General features: G+C 41.4%; 1 protein-coding gene across 2 annotated transcripts in view; it reads right to left on the bottom strand.

The window, feature by feature from the left end:
- Positions 1 to 5,071: 5,071 nt before the first annotated feature.
- The window catches only part of LOC109324504 (casein kinase I), a 48,201-nt gene continuing 27,201 nt past the window's right edge, over positions 5,072 to 26,071 (bottom strand). Inside the window, exons 7-10 of one of the 2 annotated variants that reach the window (XM_019556520.1) lie at positions 24,625 to 24,796; positions 20,914 to 21,053; positions 9,151 to 9,215; positions 5,072 to 7,305 (exon numbers count right to left, since the gene is read on the bottom strand). In XM_019556520.1, coding sequence (XP_019412065.1) covers positions 9,183 to 9,215; positions 20,914 to 21,053; positions 24,625 to 24,796 — 345 coding nt within the window. In that variant the 3' untranslated portion in view covers positions 5,072 to 7,305; positions 9,151 to 9,182. The remainder of the gene's footprint in view (positions 7,306 to 9,150; positions 9,216 to 20,913; positions 21,054 to 24,624; positions 24,797 to 26,071) is intronic. The other variant, XM_019556519.1, reaches the window with a different exon arrangement.

Raw genomic sequence — 26,071 nt, 5'->3', positions numbered from 1 at the left:
GTAGGCCTTGCTTTCCCAAGTGGTGAATTCTGAATGAGGAAGCAGCCAGAAAGCTAGAGTCAGATAACCCACTACTAAGAGAGGGATGGCAGGTTTTGCAGTAACTGAGGCATTGTTAGCAACTGGGTTGGCTTTAGGGTGTGTATTTCTGCAGGTATCATGTCTCACAATTGACTTTGCCTTTGTGCATGTAGGGAATAAAGATTTGCTTCCTCCTTGTCTCTATATAGTGTCCCTCACTTGCTGCTGTGCCCCACTGTGGGAGGGGGAGCTTGTGCCTGAAAGGCTTTGAGAAGCTTAAGATGAAAAAAATGCTACTTACTTCTGGTCCCAGTCCTGGCACCTGAGTGGGTCTTCCTGCTGCCTGCGCCACCATTTAATCTTGCCCACATGCCAGCTGGGAACATCACCTTTGTCCCAAGATGCCTGCCTGACAGAAGGTAAGAAACAGGGATTTCTTGCTTTTCTGCTTCCTGTCCTCTCTCAAAGAAGGTGAGGAAGTGCTGGTATTCAAACCCTCCTCAGGGGTGTACTGTAGAAGACCTTGAACCCAATGGAAACAAAAACCTCATTTACAAAAGATGTCCAGAAGCAGACTGTTTGTCCATCTTTCTGACAGGGGCATGAGAAGACCCAATAGCTGGAAGCCAAAGGTAGAAAAACTCAAATTTTAAAATATAATTTCCCAGCAGTGAGAGTAAACAAACACTAGAAAGCCTTACCAGTCAAGGTGACAAGCTTCCTAAAAGACAACCTCTAAGTCTAGTTTCTGAGGGAGAAAAAAAAAAAAATCCTTTAATGCTGTTGGAATATAAGGTTGCATTGAGGATATGGAAAAAGGGCTAACTGATTACTGTTATTCAGTTTCTGCACACGTAAGTTCAGTAATTCACAATTTTTTTTAAATATCTTAAGTTGTTACAGTCCATCCAATCACTAGAGTACCATGTCCTCTAACAGCAAAACTATCTGGATTAGGGGGTTGCCAACATTTTTGGCCAGAGTGCCAAAATCACCCCAACCTCCACCCAGGCCTCCCCTTGGTGTGCCAGAGATGGGGGAGCTGCAAGGGACCCAATCCTCATTGCTAGCGGTGGCTGCATGCATGCCTCCAGGTGGATGGTGGGGGAGGGCCCAGGGTTGCACTGTCCCAGCCCCTTCCCTGCCATGTGCTGCGAGCCACACATGCACCTACCGCCATCACAGAGCCGGTGCCAGGGCTCCGGAGGCCAGCATGGCTGTTTGCAGCCTCCTGGTTGGCTGCTGCAGCCGGCCTGGGCTCTGGACAGCTGTAGTGGGTGGCTGGAAGGCTGCAAACAGCTGTGCTGGGCACTGCAGCCCCAGCACCCGCTCCATGCCAGTGGCAGCTGCACACGTGCCTCTGTGCAGATGGTGGGGGAGGAGTCAGGGTTGCGCTGCCCCAGGTCCTTTCCCGGACATGTGCCCAGAGGTACATGCGCAGATGCTGCAGTCAGAACTGGTCCTGGGGCTATGAAGCCCCATGCAGCTGTTTGCAGCCTCCTGGATGCAGCTAGCCTGGGCTCTGAGCAGCTGCTGGCATGCCGAGGAAAAACGGCCGTGTGTGCCATGCTCTGGATCCTTACCTTCAGTTTTTACTTAAACCAGTAAATTCCAGAAATTAATTTTGGTTGGAGGTTTAAACTCTTGTTGGATTACACTTTCCAAGTAGATTCAATCTAGATTTTTTTGTGTCGTTTAAATAGAGTAGCTGGCCATAAGGCCAAACACTATTTAAAAGAAATAGCGGCCAAAGTCATGTATTTCTTCTGAACAGATGAATGAGACTGAAGCAGGCAGTATTAGAGATGGCAAAGGAGGGATCTTCAGTAAATCCAAAGAACAGCTATTAAAAAAAGTCAAAATACCATTAACCTTTTCTCCAGTTTCAAATTCCTTCTGCCTCATCAAGAAATTAATACATAACTCAAAATATTTAAAAAATTAGACTTACCTTATGTTACAAGAAAAACCATACTGGAGAAGCAGAACAGAGGAAAAAACTCCTTAAAGCATTTAGCAATATACATACCACAGGAGTGGTGGTAATTAAAGACTAATACAACCACCTATTTTGACACTTATTCAGCTAGTCAGACACAGAGAGGCAATGCCCACCCAGCATTTTGACATTTTAAAAGTATTTGTAGCAATTGGTATCGGACAACTATTTCAGGCTGGACTTCTACCCCAGAGAGATGCTGAATGTCAAAAGTATCATTTGGGGAGATGCAGACAGCTGCCTCTTTCTGATGGGATGAAATCAAACAATGGAATCATACGCACCTGCAACAACGCATCATGATCTTTATTTAAAATAGATGCAATGTTTTACTTCTCCCATCACCCCTCGTTTGAATATCAGTGTTGTATACTGAGCCCTGCATAAATAGATGAAGTTGTTGAAATGAAACGTTTGTAGAGATTTGGTATGCTCATTTCCCCAGCTGTATATACTATATACACAGATGCAAGGGGGCCAAGTGTCATCAGCTCCCTTGTTTTTCAACAGGTTGCATTTCTTAAACAAGGTTCCCAAACTACTGTTCCCATAACGATGGACTTAAGAAAAGGAGAAACTCATACTAAGCTATCCACGAGAATAGAAGTGCATTGTATTAGTGTCCCCCAAGTTAGAATGTTTCTCATGAAGTGATGCTGCCAGTGACCAACCTCTTTTACATTTACATACAACATTCACAACATTTACAGGCTCCCAATAGCATACATGCCATGTTACATGCAATTATTCCCCTTAAGTCAGGGCCCAACCCTGCTGAGTGTTAGAGGCACTGAACTCCTCACTGGAGGCATTCAACATCTAACAGCACCAGGCTCTTCAATTCCAGGCGTCCAGACATTCGCCTCATGTCATTTGAGAGGAAGCGTGTCTTTAGCCATGAGCCTTTATTGCCTACAGATGTTATTAAAGCACTTACATAAAGAACAACACATTTGAAGCACAAAATTTGTATATATACGTTGACTATATTCCATATTTGTGCGATAGGCTATTTTTAAAAGATTCTTTTGTTTTCAGAGCAAAACTGTATAATGGTGAGACTCACAGGTAGGAGGAGCTGTACATTTAAAAAAGTATGAGTACTTAGCATTGGTTCTTGGGTGATACAGTAAGTGTATTGGCCCTAACTATAGGGCCTAAATGTAACAGCACTGTTCTCTGATATTTAATCTTCAATTTTACATCAAATCAATTGTGTCCTGTTTTTGAAAGATCTTTAATAAAAAAAAAAAACAAAACAACTTGCTTTAGAAGCACGGAGTTTTTTGGTGCCACTTTACAATTTGAACTATGTGTTTAAAAATTGATCCAGCCTTTCACTGGACTTAGTACTCAGCCAGAATGGGTTTCATTAACATTTTCTAAAGAAAATGGGTTTAGACAACCTCTGCACTATCATACAGTTCAGCAACTGTCTTCCCAATTTTCACTCAATGCAATCCCCGATCAACAAGATAAAACATAAAAGAACAAGCAACATTTGCACAAGGCTTCTCTTTATAAGACTAGACAGAAGCAAGCTCTACTTAGATTAAAGTATGAAAAATATTTTCAACAAGCAAAAACCATGCCATTATTTCTTGAAGACAGTGATTCTCAACCTTTTCAGGATCAGGACACCCCCAGCACCATTTTTTGAAAGCAGCAGCACCCCTGGCTGAGAGCCACTGTTGGTGCTCCCTCAGTGGCGCTCACCCGGGTTCTGCTGCCAGGAGGTGCCGTGCAACTGTGAGGAAACGTCCCTGTGCTGCCAAGTGAGCCTGGGAGGGGCTGTGCCGCAGCTTGCACTCCTCCTGCATTAGGCCTCTGTTCAGCCTAAAGCAAGCAGGAGCTACCTTGGGCTGCGTGGCTCTTTCTGGTCAAGGCTCCCCAATGCTTCTCCCAGAAACAGAAGGGAATGGGAGAGTTCTACCTGTACCTGTTTGTGGGAGGGGTACTGGAGGGGAAGGGACCAGAAAAAGCTGCACAGTGCAAGGCAAATTTGCTGCCTGCTTTAAGCTGATTAGAGCCCTAATGCAGGGGTAGTATGCAGGGCAGCTTCATCTGGCTAGTGCCACTGCAGCATCCCCAAGGGGCCTCACAGCATGCCACTTGAGAACCACTGTTCTAAGACAAGAACCAGGAAGCCCCGTTTCCTTACAGACTGTTGCCTGTGCTTTGCCTTCCATTATCTTTTCCTGACAACTGACACAGAGGTTGAGTCACTCTACTGTGCAGCTGACTAATTAGCTCCATACTATACTAAAGCATCACTGTCTACATGTGCACTGGTATTAGGGAGCAGTAAAGTAACTCCATCATAATATAGTACCATTGGGGACAGTACTACCTTACAGTGGAGTCATTTACTGTGCAGAAACGTATGTGTGGGCAGTGACTGGGACCACAAGAGTTTGAGCCTGGCGGCAGGCTGGGGAATCAGCTACACTGCTCCATAGTTTCATCACTCTTGTGCCCTAGCCAGTCCCTCTGCCCTGGCTCAATTTGCTGTGGTCCTGGATGCATGTGCAGACACTGCGCCCAGGAGCAGTCGACTCTGGCATGAATTGCACTAGAATTTATTGCATCGGATTAATTGAACATGTAGAAGCACCCACTGAGGCTAAACTGTGGGTTTTCTATCGATGCCTATAGTGGAGGGAGAGATATGAAGTAGGGCAGTGGTGTCCTGACCCAGAATTGGCAGAGGCAACACCACCCACTTCTCAAGCTGAGATACCTCTTTAATGAGGTACAATTTGTGTTCTTCCTTATGCAAGCCAACCCAGCTTTCCTGGTCAGTGCAAAAAGGACAGCTGTGACCCTCCTAGATTCTCCCCCACACAGTTTGTAGTGATCATAGTATGGATGCCTTCCTCAACCCCTGTCTTCTGTTTGTTCTAAATTAGGTCTTATGATCCAGTGGGAATCAATGAACAGGATATTCTGGGGGAGAGTTCAGTACTACCTTAAAGTCTGCAAACTGTCAGAAAGGCCTGTGCTTGTGCAGAGAATCCATTAGACAGACAAATAAGCTGCACCCAGGAAAAGAACAGAAGTCATTATGAATTTATTTACACAACTGTTTAAGTACACAAATACAGTGGTAGTACAAATGAGGTGTTCTGAGATATTGGTAACCAATACACAGGTTTAGAGAGAAAGTTTAACTATAATCTGCAGGTGATGGGATTTAACGATCATGAAAGGGCAAGACTGCCCACAAACAAGTACATTTCTAGAAATTTGCAGTCACCTTTTAAGTATAGTACAGCAATTTAAGTGTTCCAGATACAGAGGGAAGGAAGAGGCTGCCTTTGTAAGCGTCTCTAACATTACATCATTAACCACAGATATTTACAAAGAAAGCACAGTGAAGTGTAGAACTGTACAAATGGTAGTGCACATGCCTACAGTACTCAAGTTACAGTAAAATGAGGAATGGATTGTTATGCAAAAATATCCACGGACCAAACCAATTTTTCCATTGCACTCCCCCAGTCACAGGATTCCCCCAGTATAGATCTAGAGTACACAAGCAATTAAATAATGGTCTGAAATACCCAAAGAAAAAAAAGTGACTGACATATAGCAGATGAATTTCTGGACAGGAAAAGGAGTTTGCAAAATTCTGGATCAATACAAAGATATTCCTAACAAAAACTGAGGGTCTTAGAAGCCATAAATCGATTGGTTTGCAACCGGCTTCCAAGTAGGATGCAATTTGATTTGTTGGTTTAAGCCAAAAAAAGCCAAATCCCCTCCACACACAAATGTATTTTACCTTTGTTACAAAGATGGTAACGGACATTATTTTGCTCAAATGGTGCGACTAATACTTCTACTAACATTCCGATTACTGTAAGGGAGAAACATATATTACTTTAGGAAAATGTTCTACATTTAAAAACACAAGGATTTTTCCATATTCCTTGAAAGACATTTGCCAAAAGCACTTTATGTGCTTAGATTTACACAAAAACTGTCATAAAATAAATCGTCTCTAGCTAAAGACTAGTGATTCCAGATATACCCAAATTACTCTCATATTAAAGAATTAAATACACACCCTAGTGTACTCAATCAGAATTTCACAGAAGGAGCATGCATTTATTTTTGTGTCTTGGCATTAAAACAGGAGACTAGAATCACTTTAAAAAAGGGAAAACAGTATATGGATGTGCTGAAGCAAATGTTGTGCAAATTCACTCAAACTGCAATGACAACATTCATTTTCTTTTATAATTCTCTCCAACTCAACCTATCCCTCTCAAAAAACGAAACAACCCCCCCCCCCAAAAAAAGAACCACCCTAGATATTACCAAGAAGAAAGATGCACAACCCTCCCTCTCAAACAGAAGAGAGATGTGCCATGCTTTCAATGTTAAAGCTCCAAATTCTCCTTAAATATCAGAGCTCTTCACTCTCTTTATTCTTCATATTCTTCAGGGAAAAGTTACTACCACCACCTCTGCTGGAACTAGACACATAGAATGTACGCTGCTCTTACTAATTATAGTATAGAAGAATAAAAATCAAAATTGCTTCTGTGCTTCATGGAGAATAAATCGGAAAAGGTGGAAGACAGAAAAAGCAAAATAATGCGTACTAAAAAAACCAAACAAACAAAAATCAGGAGAAAACCCCCAGCACAGGCCCATACAAAATAAGTAAACAGTTTAAATAAAATCAGATGGCTTTAATTCATTTACATGTTCCCTGCCAGACTAAATTTTACAAGAAACTTCAAGTCATCATCTTGAATTCAGGATGGTTTATATTCTACATTTTTAAATCAGACAAAAGCAAGACAGAATTCTTTACAGAGAATTAAGCCAATAATTTTAGCAAAATGATACAAAAAATTCTCTTAAACTAAGTAAAAGTTTTATAGTTACAGTAGAATAATAAAAAGGGGTAAAGTCTGCCGCCTGTGGAGGGAGAACTGAAATGGCTATTCAATAACAGGCGGTTAACTCTGTAAACCATCTCTTCCTTTTCCAGCCCTGTTGCTACAGAGTTCACTTAAGGTCACTGGGTTTCTGGCAAAAGCATCCTGTAATGGCAGCTGCTGGAGTCTCTGTCCATGTTCTTGTGAGTATCTTTTTGTAAGTGGCATGGAGAACTCCAACTGTAATGTTTCTGCTCTAGTTTGGGGTATTTTTGCTAGTAAAGCCATTGGTAATACAGGAGATCAGCCATGCATTATCTGCCCTCCATGGCAAAGTAATTTTCATCGGTGCACAGCAGACTGGAGAACGCTGGGAGTCACCCGAGCAGGAATCTATCAGAGCCAAAAAAAAACCAGGATAATGTCAGCACAAGTCTTTTGATTTGCATGTAGATGGACAGCGTCTACCACTTGTAAATGACATCAGGACACAAGACCATTTTAGAAGTTTCTTATTCCATTTCAGAATCTGTAGACCAATGGATATGTTGTCTTTCACACCCGCCTGTATCTATGGGAAGTTATCTGCACTTTCCCTCTGTATTAAAAGTTTTAAACAGGAAATGCACCATTTCAGTAAGGAAAGAGTTTGAAGAACAAGTCCATCAGAGCAAAAACATGCACAGAAAGGAAGGGATAAATCAGATTAAACTTCAGCCAAGCTCAAAAGAAAGAAAAAAAAGAAAAAGAAAGAGGTGATAGGAATTCAAAGTTAAAAAAATCCCAAGATGAATGATAAGTTTAACAATTCCTTCAAAAATAAAACAACAATCAATCCAAAACGAACAAACAAGATCCCCTCAGAGCTGGCCTGTAATGGTGAGGGCATATTAATGACACTTCACATTATCATTTCCATAGCTGAAGCTTGCCTCAAGTAACATGCTGTCCAAGGAAAGTGAGACACCCAGCAGAAGTTTCAGTTCGAGTGGCAGCAAAGGTCAAAGCAGCCAAGTCACTGTTTATCTGAGTCTTGAAGTCTTTAAGCAGCTACACGGTTTTTTGGCATGTCACAAAGGTCAATTATAACAGACAAGATCTTGATCACACTTGATTCTTCAGGCCTTACTCATGCAAGCCTTCCACTGATTTCAATGGGAGTTTTGTTTGCGTGAGGCCTGATAATTGACTGTAGGGTCTCATTTACAGATAGCTTTGAATATTACAAGCATCACACAAGAAAGAAGCAGGTTGTGGAGTCAGCCAAGCACACAAAACAGGAGGAGGAAATTAAATAAGAGGAGGAAGAGCAGGACTCTACACCCACTGAAGATGTAGGATTAGTGCAAGCTGGAGTTTTACAGAGAAAGTGAAGCAGTAGCGTTACTTTGCATTTTCACAAGGAACAGAAAAAAGTCAACAGTCTTACTAATATAAAGCAAAGCAAAGAAGCTCCGAAAACAGTAAGAAACAGTGTTCTTCAATGCAGCAAGGTTCAAGTAATGACCTGAACTTATTGCTGCCCTGATGTTTGAGCCAAAACAGAAACGGCTCAAAAAGCTTGAAAACTGCGCACAAAGGCCGAAATTACTTCTTCATGGATCACAGCCAAGGAATTTTTGAGTATCCAAGTCCCATTCTGCCCACCTCCAAGATGCTCACGTGCCACCGACACCAAAGCAAAGCTCAACTGAAAATGTTTCTTATTCTCTGGCAGGTCATGAGGGTTGGGAAGAGAATTTAAAAACACTGAGAAAAGACAACTGCTTTAATAGTTTTTTCAACTCATGCAAAAAGAGAGCATCACTTCAGTAAAGCAGTTAATTTGCCCATCATAAATCATTAAGCTGCAAATTATAAAAATGAGTTAAGTAATATTGAATAGATATCAGACTGTGAGCATTTCTGTGGAACGAGAAGTGGTTCTAGGAGAGATTTGATTCAGGGTTGCTTATATGGTTATTTTTATTAATAAAAGTCCAACTAAATCATCCGCAAATCATACTTTGCAGGTAACTCCACTAAAGAATCTAAGCAGAACAGTAGTCAATAAATTCATCCCTCGGAAAGATGGATACTTTTACATTCAGAAGAAAGCATAACGCCACATCAAGTACCTGGCATCTGTAGGACGCAGATAAAGTCTAGGATTCTACAGAAGCAGCAGCCAATCTAATGTTTCCACAGGTTTTAATCCCACCCCTCCAAAGACTCGGTGTCTAATGAGAAGGGACTCACCCAGTGCTGCCTTCCAAGGAGGAGACGAGCAGCTACTTGCCATGGTGTTCGAAGGGAATGCTATTCTGAGATGGGGGGGGAAAAGACAACCATTTGTAACAGTTCCACTGTCCAAACAGATAAAGATGACTAAAAAGCCAACCTAAATTTGCAGTTGCAGCTACATACTTTTGAAGGTCCTTCGTTTCAGATCTATATAAGAAGTTTCTGTAGTAACAGATATTTTAAAAGGAACAAAACAAATTCTTCAGAGAAAGCTGGTAAATTGCTGGGGTTGAAGAGCTGCACAGAATATGATCTCTATGAAGATTACTCCATGAATAAAAGGTTTGTTCATCAGGAGATGAAGAAAAAACTATTTCGAAAGTACTTTTGTTCCAGCTTCTGTCTTATCCTGGGAGAGTGGTGCATTGCTTAGACCCTTTGTCACCGGTACTGGCCATTTTCCTTTGACAGAAAGACTTAGTCCCCTACTCCTACGTACAGTACAGCAGTGCATCTGAATGCTTTTCCTTCCAACCAAGGAGAGAAATTTCAGTCTACATTTGTATTAACAAGAGTAGTTGTATACGTGCTAGACCCTACAAGGTGCTGAGTACTCTGTATCTAAGGTGCTTAAAAAAAACAACTTGTTAACTTGAAAGCATGAGTTGTTCCATTTAAGTAGTTTCTGTGAAAGCCCTAAATGAAGGTTACTCACCTGCAACCAGAGTTCAAGATAATCTCTGAGCTTTCATATTCCTGGGATGTGTTGATTGTGCAAGCTGAACAGGGTTAACCTTTCAGAAATAGTGCCCACTAGGGTGTTTATATCTCCCCCATTGCTCCTCCAAACACTGGAGGGCCTGGTCATAGGAGGAGCCATAGCACACTGACTACTTAAGATCCATTGGCACTTCAGGTCCAACATTCATTAATCTATTCTCAGATTTTAAAGCAGAAGCGGCCATAATCTTATGCAGTCTAACCTCCTGCCCAACACAGGCCATGAAAATGTCACCCCATTGCCACTGAGTCCAGTAATCTGCGTTTGACTACAGCAGAAGATCTAGAGAGGCACCTAGCCCTGAGCTGAGGACATCAAGAAATGGAAAATCCCTTTGTAGTCACTTCCAGTGCCTATTCACTTTCACTGAAATTGTGCCTTTGTCTATTTTGAAGTTGTTTGGCTTTAACTTTCCAGCCACTAGCTCTTGTTATGTTGTTATCTGCTGGATTTAAGAGCCTGTTATGTGCCCTGTATTTTCTCCCTGACAAGACACCAACACACTCATGCATCAAAAATCTAGAGATGACTTAGACTGAACTCCGGGTTCTAGCAGTGTATGGTGTATTTGCCAACCTGCAATCTCTGCCCCATCATCTAGTTTTCAACATCATGAAGAGCTGCCACCACAACTGGATGCAGTATTTTCTCAGTGCCCCAGTACCATATACAGAGAGAAAAACCTGTCTCCCTTCTATGTACTGTACACAACTAAGGGCAGAATTAGTCTTTTTGCACCATGGCATCCCATGGAAAGTCATGTGAATATGAGCAGCAGCACTCTTTGTCCCTGGATGTCTGACTTTGCATTTAGTTGGTTTTATTCACACAAACGTGCACAAATGGACTGAGCTTAACAAGAAATCAAACCTGCTCTGCTGTGCATGGATGCCTGGTCCTCGACAATATTTACTAACATGAAGATTTTTACATTACTCTTTTATCATAAATATATATACCAGACAACTTCTGGCCCAAACCCAATCTCTGCCTACCTCCACTAAACACACCCCCATTTGATGACTTCCCATTGACGAGTATGTAGAGAGTTGAAATTAGCCAGCTCTGAAGTAATACAACATGAGCTCAATTGACGCACAGCGTTAGGCGAAGTTCTCTCACGAGAATGCCATGCAGGACATGCCAAATGCCTTAAAACGCCAGGTATCTTTATCAACTAAACTTGTTTCCTCAAGGAATAAAACAAAATTTATTTGAGAAAACTTCTATCTCTGTAAAGCTATGTTAACTTGAAGTGCTTGTATTCCCATTGTTTATTCATGGAAATCTGCACACTTTCCACAGACATCAGATGAGGTTAGAGGAAGAAGGTGGGCAGTAAGTGTGAATGTGCAGGGGTCATGTTTAGGAACTTTGGTTACAGATGGCCTTTGCATATTCCTACCCATGGGAGTTCAAAAACCAGCACTCCTCCCTCCGGAAGGTGCACAGAAGAGGACTGCACTACTGCTTTCCCAAACTGAACAAGTGGTCAGGCCTAAAGAACAGTGTTCTGTGAAAGTATGAATTGAGCTCCAAGCGACAGATCTAGAGAGATCTCACAAGTGTGCTCTAAGCCCTTTTGGAGAAGGGACCAGAAGGGTATACAAAGCATTCAGAAAGCATTCTTTAATTCTTCCACTGATAAGGGACAATTCCAATCATTTCCTACATCCCTTATGCCTACTGAAAACAGACTTGGGTAACATTCTTAGCATCAAAATTAATGCACAGATTACTGTGCCTCCTCCCTGCTCCAAAGTGAAAACAAAGCTCAAAATTAAAATCCTGGCAATTTTATGGATTGTTAATATGGAATCCTATAAGCCTCTTGCCAAAAAATATTATGTGAAAGGATGAAGAACCACTTTATCCTTATAAGAGAGAATTACAAAACAGCTGTCCGAACGGAAGGGAAAAACCACCAAAACATTCTCTCATGGGTTCAAACAGGTGCTCCATGAGCTGAGGCTCCAAGCAGGAAAAGATTCTCAGACTGGAGAGAAGTTCTTTATTCCCCCCAGGAATCTTTTATACAATTGTTGGATACAGACCAACTAGCACACAAACAGTGCCATGAGTGACACCTGCAAGTTATCCCAGGTACTACTGCTTTAGCTGATCCATCTAAAGAACTAAAAGATGCTCTTATGGAAAGGTTAGCAGCCAAGTGACCTTCAGCAATTCATATTTTTGGCTAGTTGTCTGATCTTCCAGCAGTGACTGTAAAGAAATGATTGCTGAAAACTGGAAACTCTCATATATACATTTGGAGGGAAATTCTTGATGCACTGCTGTATTTAAACTAAATATTTCTCACTGGCTACAATGTAGGACTGGCAGGATAACCATTTGTAACAGCTATGTGCCTGAGGGTATCTTGTGATCTGAAAGATAAGCATTCTAGAGTTTTCAAAACATTAAGTAGGTTCCCCAGTTGGATGTCATAATAAAATGGTGGATACAAGTATGAAATCAAGGTTCAGTCCAACAAGGACTTATACCAAATCAATATTTTCTCAACTCATCTTTCTGGGGGATTTTTATGTTATTTCCCTGAAGTATTAATACGTGCCCTGGAGGAAATTCATGCATTTCCAAGGAGGTCTGCCTGGCTATACAAGTAGTCAAGTCCCAACCTGCTGGAGAGAAGCTACAGAAAAGATCTCACCAAACTAAAGTGAGTGGGCAAAAAAGAAAAGGCAGAGAAACTTAAATGTCAACAAGTACAAGGTAATGCATCTGTGGAAAAAATAATCTTAATTACTTGCACACAATGCTGGGTTTTGAACTAGTTGTTAAAATTCAGGAAAGAGACCTGTCATCCTCCTGCTGTACTCTGCCTTGGTGAGGCCGCAGCTGGAGTACTGCGTCCAGTTTTGGGCTCCACAATTCAAAAAGGATGTGGAGAAGCTTGAGAGAGTCCAGAGGAGAGCAACACGCATAATCAAAGGGCAAGAGAACAGGCCTTATGAAGAGAGGCTGCAAACCATAGGACTCTTCAGCCTGGAGAAGTGCAGGCTCAGGGTGACTTGATGGCAGCCAATAAGTACATAAAGAATGTGCATCAGGATCTGGGGGAACATCTGTTCACCAGAGAACCCCAGGGGATCCAACAGTCACAAACTCCTACAAGACCATTTTAACCTGGACATGAGGAAAAACCCCTTTACTGTCTGAGCCGCCAAGGCCTGGAACAGACTCCCCCCCCAGAGGTGGTGCAAGCACCTACTCTGGACACTTTGAAGAAACATTTGAACACTTATCTTGCTGGGATCCTTTGAACCCAGCTGACTTCCTACCCCTTGGGCAGGGGGCTGGACTCGATGATCTTCCGAGGTCCCTTCCAGCCCTATTGTCTATGAAATTTATGAATACTGTGTGCAGTTCTGATCCCCACATCTCAAAAATGACATTGTAAAATTAGAAAAGGTACAGAGAAGGGCAACCAAAATTATCAGAGGCCTCAACAGGTTGCCACAGCAGGAGAGACTCAAAAAAGACTAGGACTCTTCTGTAAGGAAAGGAGAAAGCTGAAGGGGGATGTGACAAAGGTCTAATAAAATCACAAAGGGTATGGAGCAAGCAAACAGGAGACTGCTGTTCACAGAGTCACAGAATATTAGAACAGGGGGAGGGAGGGATCTGTTGAAATCAGTAGGTGACAGGTTTAAAAGTAATAAGAGAAAAGTATTTTATGCAACACACAATTACCTTGTGGAATTCCTTGCCACAGGACAGGACAGGATACTGGGGTAAATGGGCCACTGGACTACCTAGTATGTGGTACTTATGTTCTTATGAGAAAATGGTTTAAGCATGGTACAATTTCTTTCCCACAGCAGTAAGAGGAACCAGCTCTGTTGTCTTTTTTTGGGTAATCTTCCCCTCCATTTCTTGTATAAGACTAATGGATCTGGTGTTCTTCCTGCTACAACAAAGACTGATCTGAATGTGGGAGTTTCATGGGCTTAACATGAAGCTGAACTACCATTATATTTATAAAAAATGCAGCTACCAATGGTTTTAGGAAAACAACAGCCATTGTACTAGCTAAGTCAAAGTTGATGCCTCTTACTGCTGGCCCTGCATGCAGAGTACAGATTCATATTACATCTTCTACCCTTCAAGGTATGTTCTCGTGGATCAGCTTGTTCAGAAGAAATCAATATCTGTGAGGCCACAGATTTCTTGTTGACTGGAACCTTTGGATTCCAGCCAAGAATACAGATACTTGCACTGGAGCCTCGCTATGCTTTTTAAATCTATTATGGGTCAGAACAGAAGCTGGCTGTCCAGTACTTATGGAATCTTTTGACTCTGAGCCAAAATGTTTATTAGCAAGAGCTCCCTGAAAAAACAATGCCTTGAGTTGAGGGTGATTCTCTTATCTCTGGCAGCTACTATCCTCCACATGGAGCCTCAACATTAAGAAACGACTTTCCTTCAGGCAAGCTGAAGATGCTCCTGTGATTGTGACACTGACAAGATAGCACAGCAAGAGGCACATCGCTTTAAAGCCAATTTCTAAGGCATTGGTGACTAAGGTTTGTGCCAGGAAGCTAAAATCCCTAGTGAAAGAAAAAGTAAATACAGCAAAATAACGTGTTAAAGAGTAGTCTAATGAAACAGCATTGGAAATGATCCCTTCTGTTGAATCCAGGCTGGAAAACCCAGTGAGGTTCCTCATCCATCTGTAGTCACCATTGGAAGGAACTCAGGTGAGTGCTTTCCCACGCACTCAAATGCCTGGAGCAGAGAGGGGAAAAATGGAGTGGAGAGGTATGCCCAGCTGGAATGATACACTGTTGATGCACTCCATCCCACATGGCATCTCCCTACCTATGTCCAGAAACCTTGACCTCCTTCCCCTGAAACAGAACCAATATTAAGCTGGCAATACCCATTAAGAACATCTTGATCAGTAAAATGCGCCTTTCAAAAAAGCTCACCAGTAAAGTTTATTTTATCTACATAAAAGGATTGCTTCTGATGTACAATGAAACATGAAAAAAAAATCCCCTTCAGTTTGCTGGTTTTAAAACTGTTAAAAAACAAAATGCTTTGAGCTAAGATACAAACCAATAATAACATTCTGAAACCTATTATATAATGCCAGTGTGAATAAAATACAGTATGTTTTATTAGTGATGCTGAAAAGGTAGTTTTGGTCGGCAATGCCAGCTGTAAGATCAAGCAGGGAGTGTGGAATTTTCATTTATGAGCAGCAGCCTCAGAACACAGATTAAACATTAAGTAAATGCTTTGAAAATCATCTTGTGCCTGACATTACCAAAGAGGAAAATGAAGCAAATGTGGATGGTCTAAGACATTCGCCTTCTTTGCTAATATGTTAGTATTTATTTTATCCAAAAGTATTCTTTACTCCACTCGTTCTTGCAATCTGCCCTGTTTTACATTAAAGGAGTATGAGTCAAATCTGAAATAAGAGACAGCGCTTCGAAAGTCCTGACAACAATGACATTCAATATAAATTAAAGGTTTTAAATGGGGAAATGTTTTAAAGTATACAATAAACTAGAAATGATTTACAGGCTGAGAAACATCAAGACTTTAAAGTGGAATCTGAGATGGTTGCTCAGCTACAACAGTATAAAAAAATGTATCCTTCCTTTCAGTAGTCCCCTTGGTCCCAAGCCAATAAGGCAACAAGCCTAGCCAGACCTGCAAGGTATCCCAACTGCTCAAAGGGATTACCCTATTTGCCCGAATCCAAGCTAACTCTGAATTTATGACACCGCTCCCCCCACACACATCAGACTCTTGACATGGGAAGTTATAATAAATTTGTAAGATTTCCATGCCTAGTATTTGATGATTGAAGGGCCGTCTTAAATTCATATGCCCTCCTCTCCATTACTGCAGGGGAGAAAGCACCAGCAAGGGGGCAGGTGGTGGTAGGTGGAGTCAAGCAGCTTAATGCCTGTCCTTTGTTCCCCTCACCAACTGCCTCTCCCTATGCCCTGCAGCACCTACCTTCCTGCTGCCAGTTACCTTCAGTCATGGCTATCTGACCTCTGCTGGTCACACAGCAGTAGCTGCAGTAGTGGCAGCTGGAGCTGGGACCAGAGCTGCTGCCATCATAACTAATGGGGCTGGAGTTAAACCCATGACAGGTGGTCAATAGTGGCAAGGGACCAAAGTTGCAGCTTTAACTCTGATCCTGAGCCTGCCCCAAACCTTATAACTGGGGGAGATTCCCTCCTCCCCACCCCATGTTGAATGGGTGGGAGGAAACACTACTCGTCTCAGATTCAGCTAAGTAAGATACTTGGCTAAGAATCCTTATTTCTTATAACTGAATACAATATACTGAAGTCCTACAAGATATAGCAGTTGTCTGTGCAACAGTCCTTAACGTCAATAAAGAAAACGTTCAGAAAAATGCCTGCAGTCATGAGCGAAACAACTAGCAGTTATAACTACCACGCTTCATATCTGGAATGAAGTATTGAATCATACCAGTCAATGGCAAAAACCTCTCTTACCACCATTTTATTACTTCATCAGAAGCAAGATATACCCACTCGGAAGGAGATAAAAATAGAGCACTACTTACAGCAATTGTTCTCCAATAATGGCTTGCTCTTATTTGGGTTACTACAAAAACAATTCTAATTGCTTGAGTTGAACCTGGAGTATTATGTGCTGACATGCTGCTTTCAAAACAAAACCAGACAATTTCCCTTTATCATTAGAGGTCCCCAAATTAACTCCCAATTATTAAATTTTGATTGACCATTTCTATGACCATCTATAATAAAATACATTACATGTGTGCTGTTTGTAGTTAGTCTAAAGTTATGGCCAAGGTACTTTACCTACCATTCATTACCTCAGTCCCATCTTATCCAAAACTGACACTTTCCAGAAAGTGTCCTTTCCATAAATCACTATTTACTAAAGAAACATTCCCATTCTTCTCCCTTTTATAATTAAAAAAAATGCAGAGGCCTATGATAACCATAAAATAATCCCAAATAACTGATAGGTTTAAACATCAAGTGGAGTGCCCCAAGGGTTGGTCCTAGGGCTGTTTTTGTTCAAAATCTTCATTAATGATTTGGAAGATGGGATGGATTGCATCTTCAGCAAACCTGCAGGTGACACCAAGCTGGGGGGTGTAGCAGATACACTGGAAGGTAGGGCTAGGATTCAGAGAGACCTAGACAAATTGGAGGACTGGGCCAAAAGAAATCTCATGAGGTTCAACAAGTGCAAAGTTCTGCACTTGGGACAGAAGAATACCTACAGGCTGGGGACTGACTTGGTTAAGCAGCAGCTCTGCAGAAAAGGAATCTGGGGTTTACAGTGGACAATAAGCCAGATATGAGTCAGCTGCGTGCCCTTGTTGCCAGGAAGTCTATTGTCATCCTGGGCTGCATTAGTAGGACACCTGCCAACAGATCGAGGGAAGTAATTATTCTACTCTATTCGGCACTGGGGAGGCCACATCTGGAGTCCCGTATCCAGCTGTGGGCCCCCCCTACAGAAAGCATGTGGACAAGTTGGGGAGAGTCCAGCAGAGGGCAACAAAAATGGTTTGGGGGCTGGAGGACAGAACTTGTGAGGAGAGGCTGAGGGAACTGGACTTATTTAGTTTGGAGAAGAGAACACTGAGAGGGGATTTGACAGCAGCCTTCAACCACGTGAAGTGTGGATCCAAAGAGAATGGAGCTGGGCTGTTGTCAGTGGTGAGAGATGACAGAACAAGCAGCAATGGGCTCAAGTTGCAGTAAGGGAGGTCATGCTGGATATCAGGAAGAGCTCGCTCACTAGGAGGGTGGTGAAGCACTGGAACAAGTTACCTAGACAGGTGGCAGAATCTCCATCCTTGGAGGTTTTTGAGGCCTGGCTTGACAAAGCCTTGGCTGGGATGATGTAGTTGAGGCTGGTCCTGCTTTGAGCAGGGGGTTGGATTAGATGCAACTTTCTGAGGTCCCCTTCCAGCTCTCCTTGTCTGTGATTCTACCTGTGATTTTGCACCTTAAAGCTGAGCAAGGGGAGCATTCAGAGATCTCCACAGCTTGTGCTTCTAGAGATGGACAGTCTGAGGTAGGAATTAAGTTATAATGTGTGTGTCTGAAGTTTTTTTGGTCCTTTGAAAGGTTTAAAAAAACATCTGTCCCACATCAAGCTGTGGGAGTGATGGCACCAAAGGACTGCAGGGTGATGGATGAAGAAGGCTGGGTTCTGTAGACAGCCAAGAGGAATGCCCTCTCACTCAGTACAGAAAATGGACAGTGTGGATTGAATGAAGCTGAATGCGCAGGATCTTGCCTCATTCAGCAGCAGTAGTATGGAACCACTCGGTAACCCCACCCGTGACAATACTGAAAGCCGTTTCACAAAGCACAATGTAATCTGCATGCTAACTGAACCAGTGCTCGTGAGTTAAAAAGAATTTGTCCACGCTTTCTTGATCCTACTATTTCTAATCCCTCACTTGTCAAAATGACTTTGTTAGGCTGTGTTCCCTTGCCCATGAAATAGGGACAAATACATTTCTAACTTGAAAGCATTTTGAGATCTAATTAAACGCTTTATAACATTTAGGAATCTCTCTCCTACTTGACTTGACACATGGCTCACCTCATGGGCTAAGACTATCATCCTTGGCAATTTTATAGTCTCACCCTATACACTTCCATGTCCGCTTTCAAGCTTCAAACCTGGATCACTTGACCATAACCAAAACAGTGGTTTCTTTGGGCTTGCCTTCAACAACACTTATTTTTTGATCTCTCACTAACAGACTCCCTTCTCAGAACTACTATTCTACTCGGAGAAACACCTTTACAACAACAACACATCCAAGAATAATTTAAATGCTGTCATGGTAACAAGAAGGTAAATCAACAGCCTTAACTTCTATCACCTAATTGTGATAATATACTCTGTCAGCTAAGAAGGGTAAGGGTCTACCAACCTGGGAGACATTTAAGTTTTACCCAAACTCAGTATTTGCAAAGAAAATACTATTTGTTTCCTTAAGGTACTGGTCTCTTGCCACTACTACAAGTCTGTTTATTGAATACAATGTTTCCTCACAACGGGGAAGCCTGCATCACTAAAGACTGAAGAAAGCTTTGCATCAGCTAAGTTATCGATCATCCAGGACAAGCTCGTTGAAGACTTTGGAAACACTATTATAACGGCAAATAAACTTCCTAGTCTCCTGCACAACCATTCTGTAAGATGTCAAAAAAAATCTGAAGATAAGCTGTTGCCTTAGAAGAGATTTCTGTCAACAACACTATCAGCCTTCTTGCATCCATTCCACAATATCTGGAAAGATGTTTTCAGTGAACCAGATACCTTGGATTCCCAGTATCACTTATTCTTCTTCAGTTGTCTCAACTGTGCCTTCTGAGATCTCTAATGCATCAGCATCCTTGATTTCCTGTCTGTAATGAGTCACCATGCCCTGGCACCGACTAAATGATTCCCTTAATTCTACACACCCTCTCTCAGCTTCTTTGGAAAACTTCCCCACTGCACCAGCATCATTTTGATCTGAAAACGTGGCCTAGACCTAATGCAGAAGAGGAAAAAAAGTGACTGGAAAGTTATGTAAGAAACTGAAAGACCTAATAAGCTAAAATGGTAAAATGTTTTGGATTCTGTTAGCTCTGAAATTTTCTATTTTTTTCCTACAAATAAAGAATGCTTAATTTATAAGCTTTTTCCTAGCAGTATGAGCATTTATATCACAACCCACTGCCACGTCACATGTTTCAATGTAGTTGCTCAAGGTAGTTTAGACAAATGTCAAGTATGTTTAAAAACAGCTTCTATATGTACACCGCACAGGAAAAGAATGGCAATAACTGCTTTATGAAAACAAATATTGTCACTAAATAACAGGCTGTACTCTGGTAAAAAAATGCTACTGCGAAATGAACTTTACAAAAAGAGAAACAATCCTGTCACCATTCTGTATACATTAATACCAGTGTAGGTACCCTGGTCAAAAAAAGATTAAATTGGTTTGCTTCCGAGAAATACATGTATGGAAAGAAGCAAGAATGTATACTAAATATTTAAAGCTCACGGGGAAGAACATTTAGCTTTTTACACTTATAAAAAAGGATCTACAAGAACCAGAGGATAAAGGGAAAAAAAAAAAAAATCACAAGCTGATAAGTATTTGATAACATATTAAAAAGCTTCTACCTACCCACAGATCAAAGCAGGAAGAAAGTAGTGAGAACAAAGAAAAAACATATGCTGAATAGAAAATTAGGAGTACATGAAAGGAAGAGTGCAACATAGTCTAAGGGTACCTTTACTAACTGTATTTTGTCACTATATTTTCACCTCACGGTTACAGAAATTGCAATTTCTTCAATATAACCCCCTCTCAAAAGTTAAAACGAGAACTAGCAAGAATTGCCAAAAACTTAATTTATACAAGACTTCTGAAATTTGCAGTTAAAATGATCAAGATTGGGACCCTTAAGATTTTGACTACTATAGTGCCCTGTAAAAGTCCAGTACATTCTTTTCTGAATGCTTTAGGTCAGCAAAATATTTAGCTGATGGTCCTGCAATTAGTATGCATAACTGCTTGGATTCACCGAAATATTTGGTAAGATGCATATAATACAAATTGCCCTGGAACCAAAAATCCTCAACCTGGAGGAACAGAAAGGAACAGAAAAGAGTGACAGAAAAAAAAAAAAGCTGGCCCTTGCTTGATTTTCTGGGGATCTGTATGATGCCTTATTACCTATTCAAGTGAAACTGTGTTACACAGGCCACCTAACTGGAGCCTTCACTGAGGCCAGTATTAACATTCCCTAAGATGCTTCCAAGAAGCTGAAAGAGAAAGGAATTACGTATCTAGAAACTTTTCTAAAATTAAGAGAACACTGTGCAACGTGAAAGCCCATTAATTAGTTAGTAAGCCAATGCAGCTTCGCAGCCCGATCAAATCGCCCACCCTTTTCCAAAAAAACCCATCTGTTCTATACCTGTGAAGTCGACATGCGAGAGGTATCTTGTCGGCCTGTTAAGTCGGATGAAGAGATATTGACAGGGGCACCACGATGCAATCTCATACTCACTTTCCTTTCTCGCTCCATTCCAGACACTGGACGAGGAGAGGTGTTAGCTGTGAAAAAAGTGTTAGAATTCTTGAAATGCACAAATAGACAGCATTAAAAAGTGGTCACTTACCCAAAATAATGCAGATTCCTCTACAGAAGAATTATATTGCCTCTAGAAAGACAGACTGCGGAGGTCATGTGCCTAATAAGACACCCACAGGACCTTTTTAAATGGTAACTATCAATTAATGGACTAGAATTTCTTCCAGACCTCTGCTGAGTATGTAAAAGATATGGGAACCCTTTTATACTAGCTGAGGAGCTGGACCCTCAAATGTAAAAGGTCAGGAAGTTTCCAGCCAGGAAAACACAGCTATGTAAAGACTTTTTTGTTTTTAATAAAAGGTGTCATGGGGAAAAGACAAACTCGTAGGTCCCTTTTGTAGAGAGACAGTAAATAGAAACAGAAGCTAATCCAACTGTGTACTCAGTGATCACACTGAAGGGAGAGGGAAAATGTCTAAGACAGGTTGAACAGAGAAAAAAAAAAAACACACTGAAAACTTTTACTTTAGGTAAATCTTTTAAAACTTGTTCTATTTAGGAAATGAGTCTAACAGGATCTCCTTGATCCTTTCAGATACATAAACATGTTCAGCCAGGAAATCCATTGGCTATCCTGTCAAGTAAAGAGACTAGGGGTCTAGATGCTGGTTTCCTGAGGCAACAAGCCTGTCTTTGACAGTGGGGTAGGAAGTAAACAAATGATCTTTAAAGAGATCCAGAAACTCAGATTTAACCATGTTCAGGCTGACATGACTAAGATCATTCTGCGTTTCTTCTGCCAAACCTCCAATACTCCAAGGATGAGTAGAAAGGGAAGTGAGATGTAAAAGTAGTAATCTCCTTGCAGTCTAAATACAAAGATGTCTGCATACACATAATGGATCTCTGCTTGCTGAGGATACCAACTTAGGTTGCCCATTTTTTAAATGTATCTATCACAATTAGATCAGGAATGTTTTGAATCAACTATTCCCACAGACTGATCACCATTTCACAAAGTAGCATAATAACACACAGATCAACGGAAGATAGATTTATGAGGCACAGCCAGCCAAATGGTCCTTGACTCCAGCAAATGCATGGAGATGCTATTTCTAAGGCTCTCAGAGGCCACAGATACATCCAATGCATTCTCCAACCACAACTCTCATCATCCAAGCAGGCTGAGAGAACTGCATCCCCCTTAACACAAAACTGCAAGGAACACATTTGAGGCCTTGGCATCAGTGCCTCTGAGCAGGGAGCTGCTCTGGAGCCAAACTGGGATCTTGCAGCAGTGAGTGTGGTCCACAGGCAGGGGAAAGCTGTGATCTGCAGCCTGTATGCCCTGGGCAGGGACATTTAGGTAGCACATGGCAGCTCTGCCCCACACTGTCACCCCTGCAAGAAGTCAGGGCAGAGCCACAACCTGCTGCCTGCATGCATCTGCCTGGGGCATGCGAACTGCAGATCGCAACTCTGCCCTGGCTGTGGACCACACTCACTGCTTGCAAGATCCTAGTCTGGCTCCAGAGCAGCTCCCCGCCCTGCCAGTGCTGCTGGGAATGGTCTCACACTATCACAGTGTGGTTGCTGGTGGGGTCTCCATGGAAACCAGCCCCAGCCATGTGGGTAGGGGCTGCCAGGAAAGCCAGTCTGGCCATCAGCCAGATCTGCTATTTTGCCCACCCCTATTCTAAGGCCATCCTAAGTTAAACAGTTGGTAAGTATTTATCATAAATTCTTCACTTAACTGGGGAGAGAGTCTTTACAATCAACCCCTTTCATTAACATATAGCCAATCAGGTTGTTGATAAGTGTCATTAATCATTGTATATCTATGATTGTAAACCTGGGGGAAGTGGGGAATAATGGGCCTAAGATGTTGGAAAACCTGAGCAAGAGCTCAGGGTTGCTGGGGTCTGGTCTACACTTATCCTCCCAGGCTTAAGTATGTTTTTTTTAAAATTATTTCTATTGCCTGATGTGGATGCTAGTAAACTTATGTTTAGCTTTTTAATAAAATGATTCTCTTGAAAGGAAACAGGTGTGCTCTCTCTTTATTCCAGGGCCCCATCCAACAGAGCAGGTTCCCTTTATCCCAATATGGGAATAGAGAGATCCCATTCAATAATAGTACAAAAAACAAACACTGACCTAGAGGAAGCAGATTACATCCATAACTTACAATTAGGAATGTTAGTGACCTATTATTCATCTGTAGAACTTCTTGCTACAGGATGCTGATAGGGCCAAATACTTTACGTTATTCAAGAAGGAACTGGACATTTATATGGATAAGAATGATATCCAGAGTCATGGGCGATACAGTTAGGAAGAGATATAGGTGCAAAGAAAAATAATTCACGTTTCAGGGTCTGACCCAAGTTCCAAATGAATGAGGAATTAGAATGAGACCCTTTTTTTTGCTTTTTTTTTTTTTTTTTGAGGTGGGAAAATGGGGCAATTATCTCATATTTGTCATATCTGCTGAATCCTCTTGATCCTTTCTGTGAAGTATTTGATACTGGATCACAGTTTGGAACAAGATAATGGACTAGGTGGACCACATTTTTTGTCCAGAATTCCAATTCCTGCATCCTTAATCCAAGCAAGGCCCAACATGACCTAGAAGCTTCCAAAATATAACAACTAAAATTATTATACACACATATACACTTTTTATTTTTTATAGATATAGTTCAGCTAAAGTTGACAATTACACTTGTAAGCCTGACACAAAGAAAACAAGCAGCTGGTTCCAGGAGCATCTAGAACCCATGAGAGTTCTGCACTATCCGCAAACTGATGGTAAAGAAGCCTCAACGGGGCTAATGCCACCAAAGAAACTGATTCCTGATCAGAATAACCAAAAGCTGGTATGAAACTAAGCGAGTCACACATGAGAAGATCAAAGGTGTATTTGGTGGCTATTTCAGCATGACACAGTGCTTTGCAATTTTATTTGTTCATGACTATGGCGGGGTGCAATAAAAGATTAAAATCTAATATCAATAACCAGACAGGTTATTTAGCCTTTAAGAGGGCTAAAAACAGATCAGTCCTATTAGTCCTTACATTATCTCTTACATAAAATAATAAAAAAGAAACATTCTATTTAAAAAGGCAAAAATTACACTAAAACCACTATTAGAGAAATGCTCTTATTTTTTTTTACAAGTTTGAAACTGGGATTCAACAAAACACTTATGCAACTGATTTTAACACCCTAAGAATCTGTAAGTTACCCTGAGGAAAAAAAAAGATGGGGGAGAGGGGTAGGCAGAAATGTTGAAAAATATGCAGTTAAACACAATAAGAAATTCTGACTAAAGATCAAATCAGATTGGCCTGTAGCATGACTAGCATAGTGCACAGCAGAAACCAAAAACCTGGTATGGTAATTTAGAAAAAAACAAACATTTACAAAAAGTGTGTAAAATCTCTCTGGTTCTGTTTATTCACTCAAGCTGATTTTAAAAAATGGCCAAGTGCTACATTTCAATTTCCAATAACCAGGAAGCAGCTGAGCAACAGAACAGAGGAATCTCTCAAACCTGCTTTTTTTTTGCCAGGAAGTTTATTACTTACCAGTATGTGAGGTTGGAGTAAGAGGAGTGGGAGGAGCCACATCTTGCGTTCCTCTCAGCCTACCAGAAGCTGTGGAAGGTAAGCCACGGACTGCTGGATTTCGTGCATGTCTCATTCTTTCCTCTCGTTCCCTTCGCTCCCGTTCAGCATCCTCAGCAGCTCTGCTTGCACCCTAGGGCACGAGATGAGTAAACCCCCAGAGAAACTACTAAGCTTATTACTGCTGTCTCGCAAGAGCATTAATTCTCAACCAGTGTTGAGGCACACCTTGGGAGCCTTTCAAGGGTGATGCACGGTACCCATAATGTTAACACTTACATGTACAAATACAATTCACAAGATAAACTGCAGAGACTTCAGATATAAATTCATAGTTCTAAAAACTCTCTGCCCTTCTGTGATCTGAGCTCTTTGCAACAGAAGAATTGTTATATTAAATTTTTCTGTAGTTAAAAAAAAAAAAAAAAAAGAGTGAAAAACTAAGAGCTGGCATTTTCTGAGGGGGTCATTAAGTTGAATGAGGTTAAGCAGCACTGTGCTAGAGCCTAAGAATGAGTGTGGAGGCTGCTCTGATGTGCTACAATTCTAGCATGTCAGAGCAGACTCGATTAATCAAGTCTGCTCTAGCGTGGCAACTGCTGTGCTCCAGCAGCCTCCTGAGTCTAATGCATCAGAGTCCCTGTGCTTAAAATCCAAAGCATCACTAAAGCTTGTTCAATGAGCTTCGTTTTTTTTTTTAAACTATCAGCTTTTTCAGTACAAGATCTGTGGCTTTCTATACACGGGAAGGCACCCAGGACAGGGGCAATGCAATATGAAGATTAACTATTAATTGCTTTTGTTACTGTTCTATAAATTGGGTTCAACTAAAATTGGGTTAATTTGCATTCTCTGAAGTGGAGCAAGTTTTTCCATGAACTACTGCTGATCTCAGATCCTTCACATCATTAAAATTTAAGAAATTGGGATGGGCAGTAACAAGGTTAAAAATTTTTAAATTTCAGTCAGAAGTAGTTTCCATGCTTTGAGAAATTACTACTACAGGCATACCTCGTTTTATTGCGCTTCGCTTTATTGCGCTTTGCAGATGTTGCATTTTTTTTTACAAATAGAAGGTTTCTGGCAACCCTGCGTCGAGCAAGTCTATCGGCGCCGTTTTTCCAAAAGCATTTGCTCACTTCACAATTAAGCTATATACATTGTTTTTTTAGACATAATGCTATTGCACACTTAATAGACCACAGTGTAGTGTAAACATAACTTTTATATGCACTGGGAAACCAAAACATTTGTGTGATTCGCTTTATTGCGATATTCGCTTTATTGCGGTGGTCTGGAACCGAACGCGCAATATCTCCGAGGTATGCCTGTATTTCAAAATGTCTTCTTTTTCCAGGCCACCTAGTCCAATTATGAGATCTCATTTTATTTTCATAGATTTCATAGA

The sequence above is a fragment of the Crocodylus porosus genome, unplaced genomic scaffold (genome assembly GCF_001723895.1).
Source record: "Crocodylus porosus isolate Cpor-Errol unplaced genomic scaffold, CroPor_comp1, whole genome shotgun sequence".
NCBI classification, from domain to species: domain Eukaryota; kingdom Metazoa; phylum Chordata; order Crocodylia; family Crocodylidae; genus Crocodylus; species Crocodylus porosus.
Note: the sequence above shows the minus strand (reverse complement) of the source record. Positions and strands in the feature narration are given on the sequence as shown.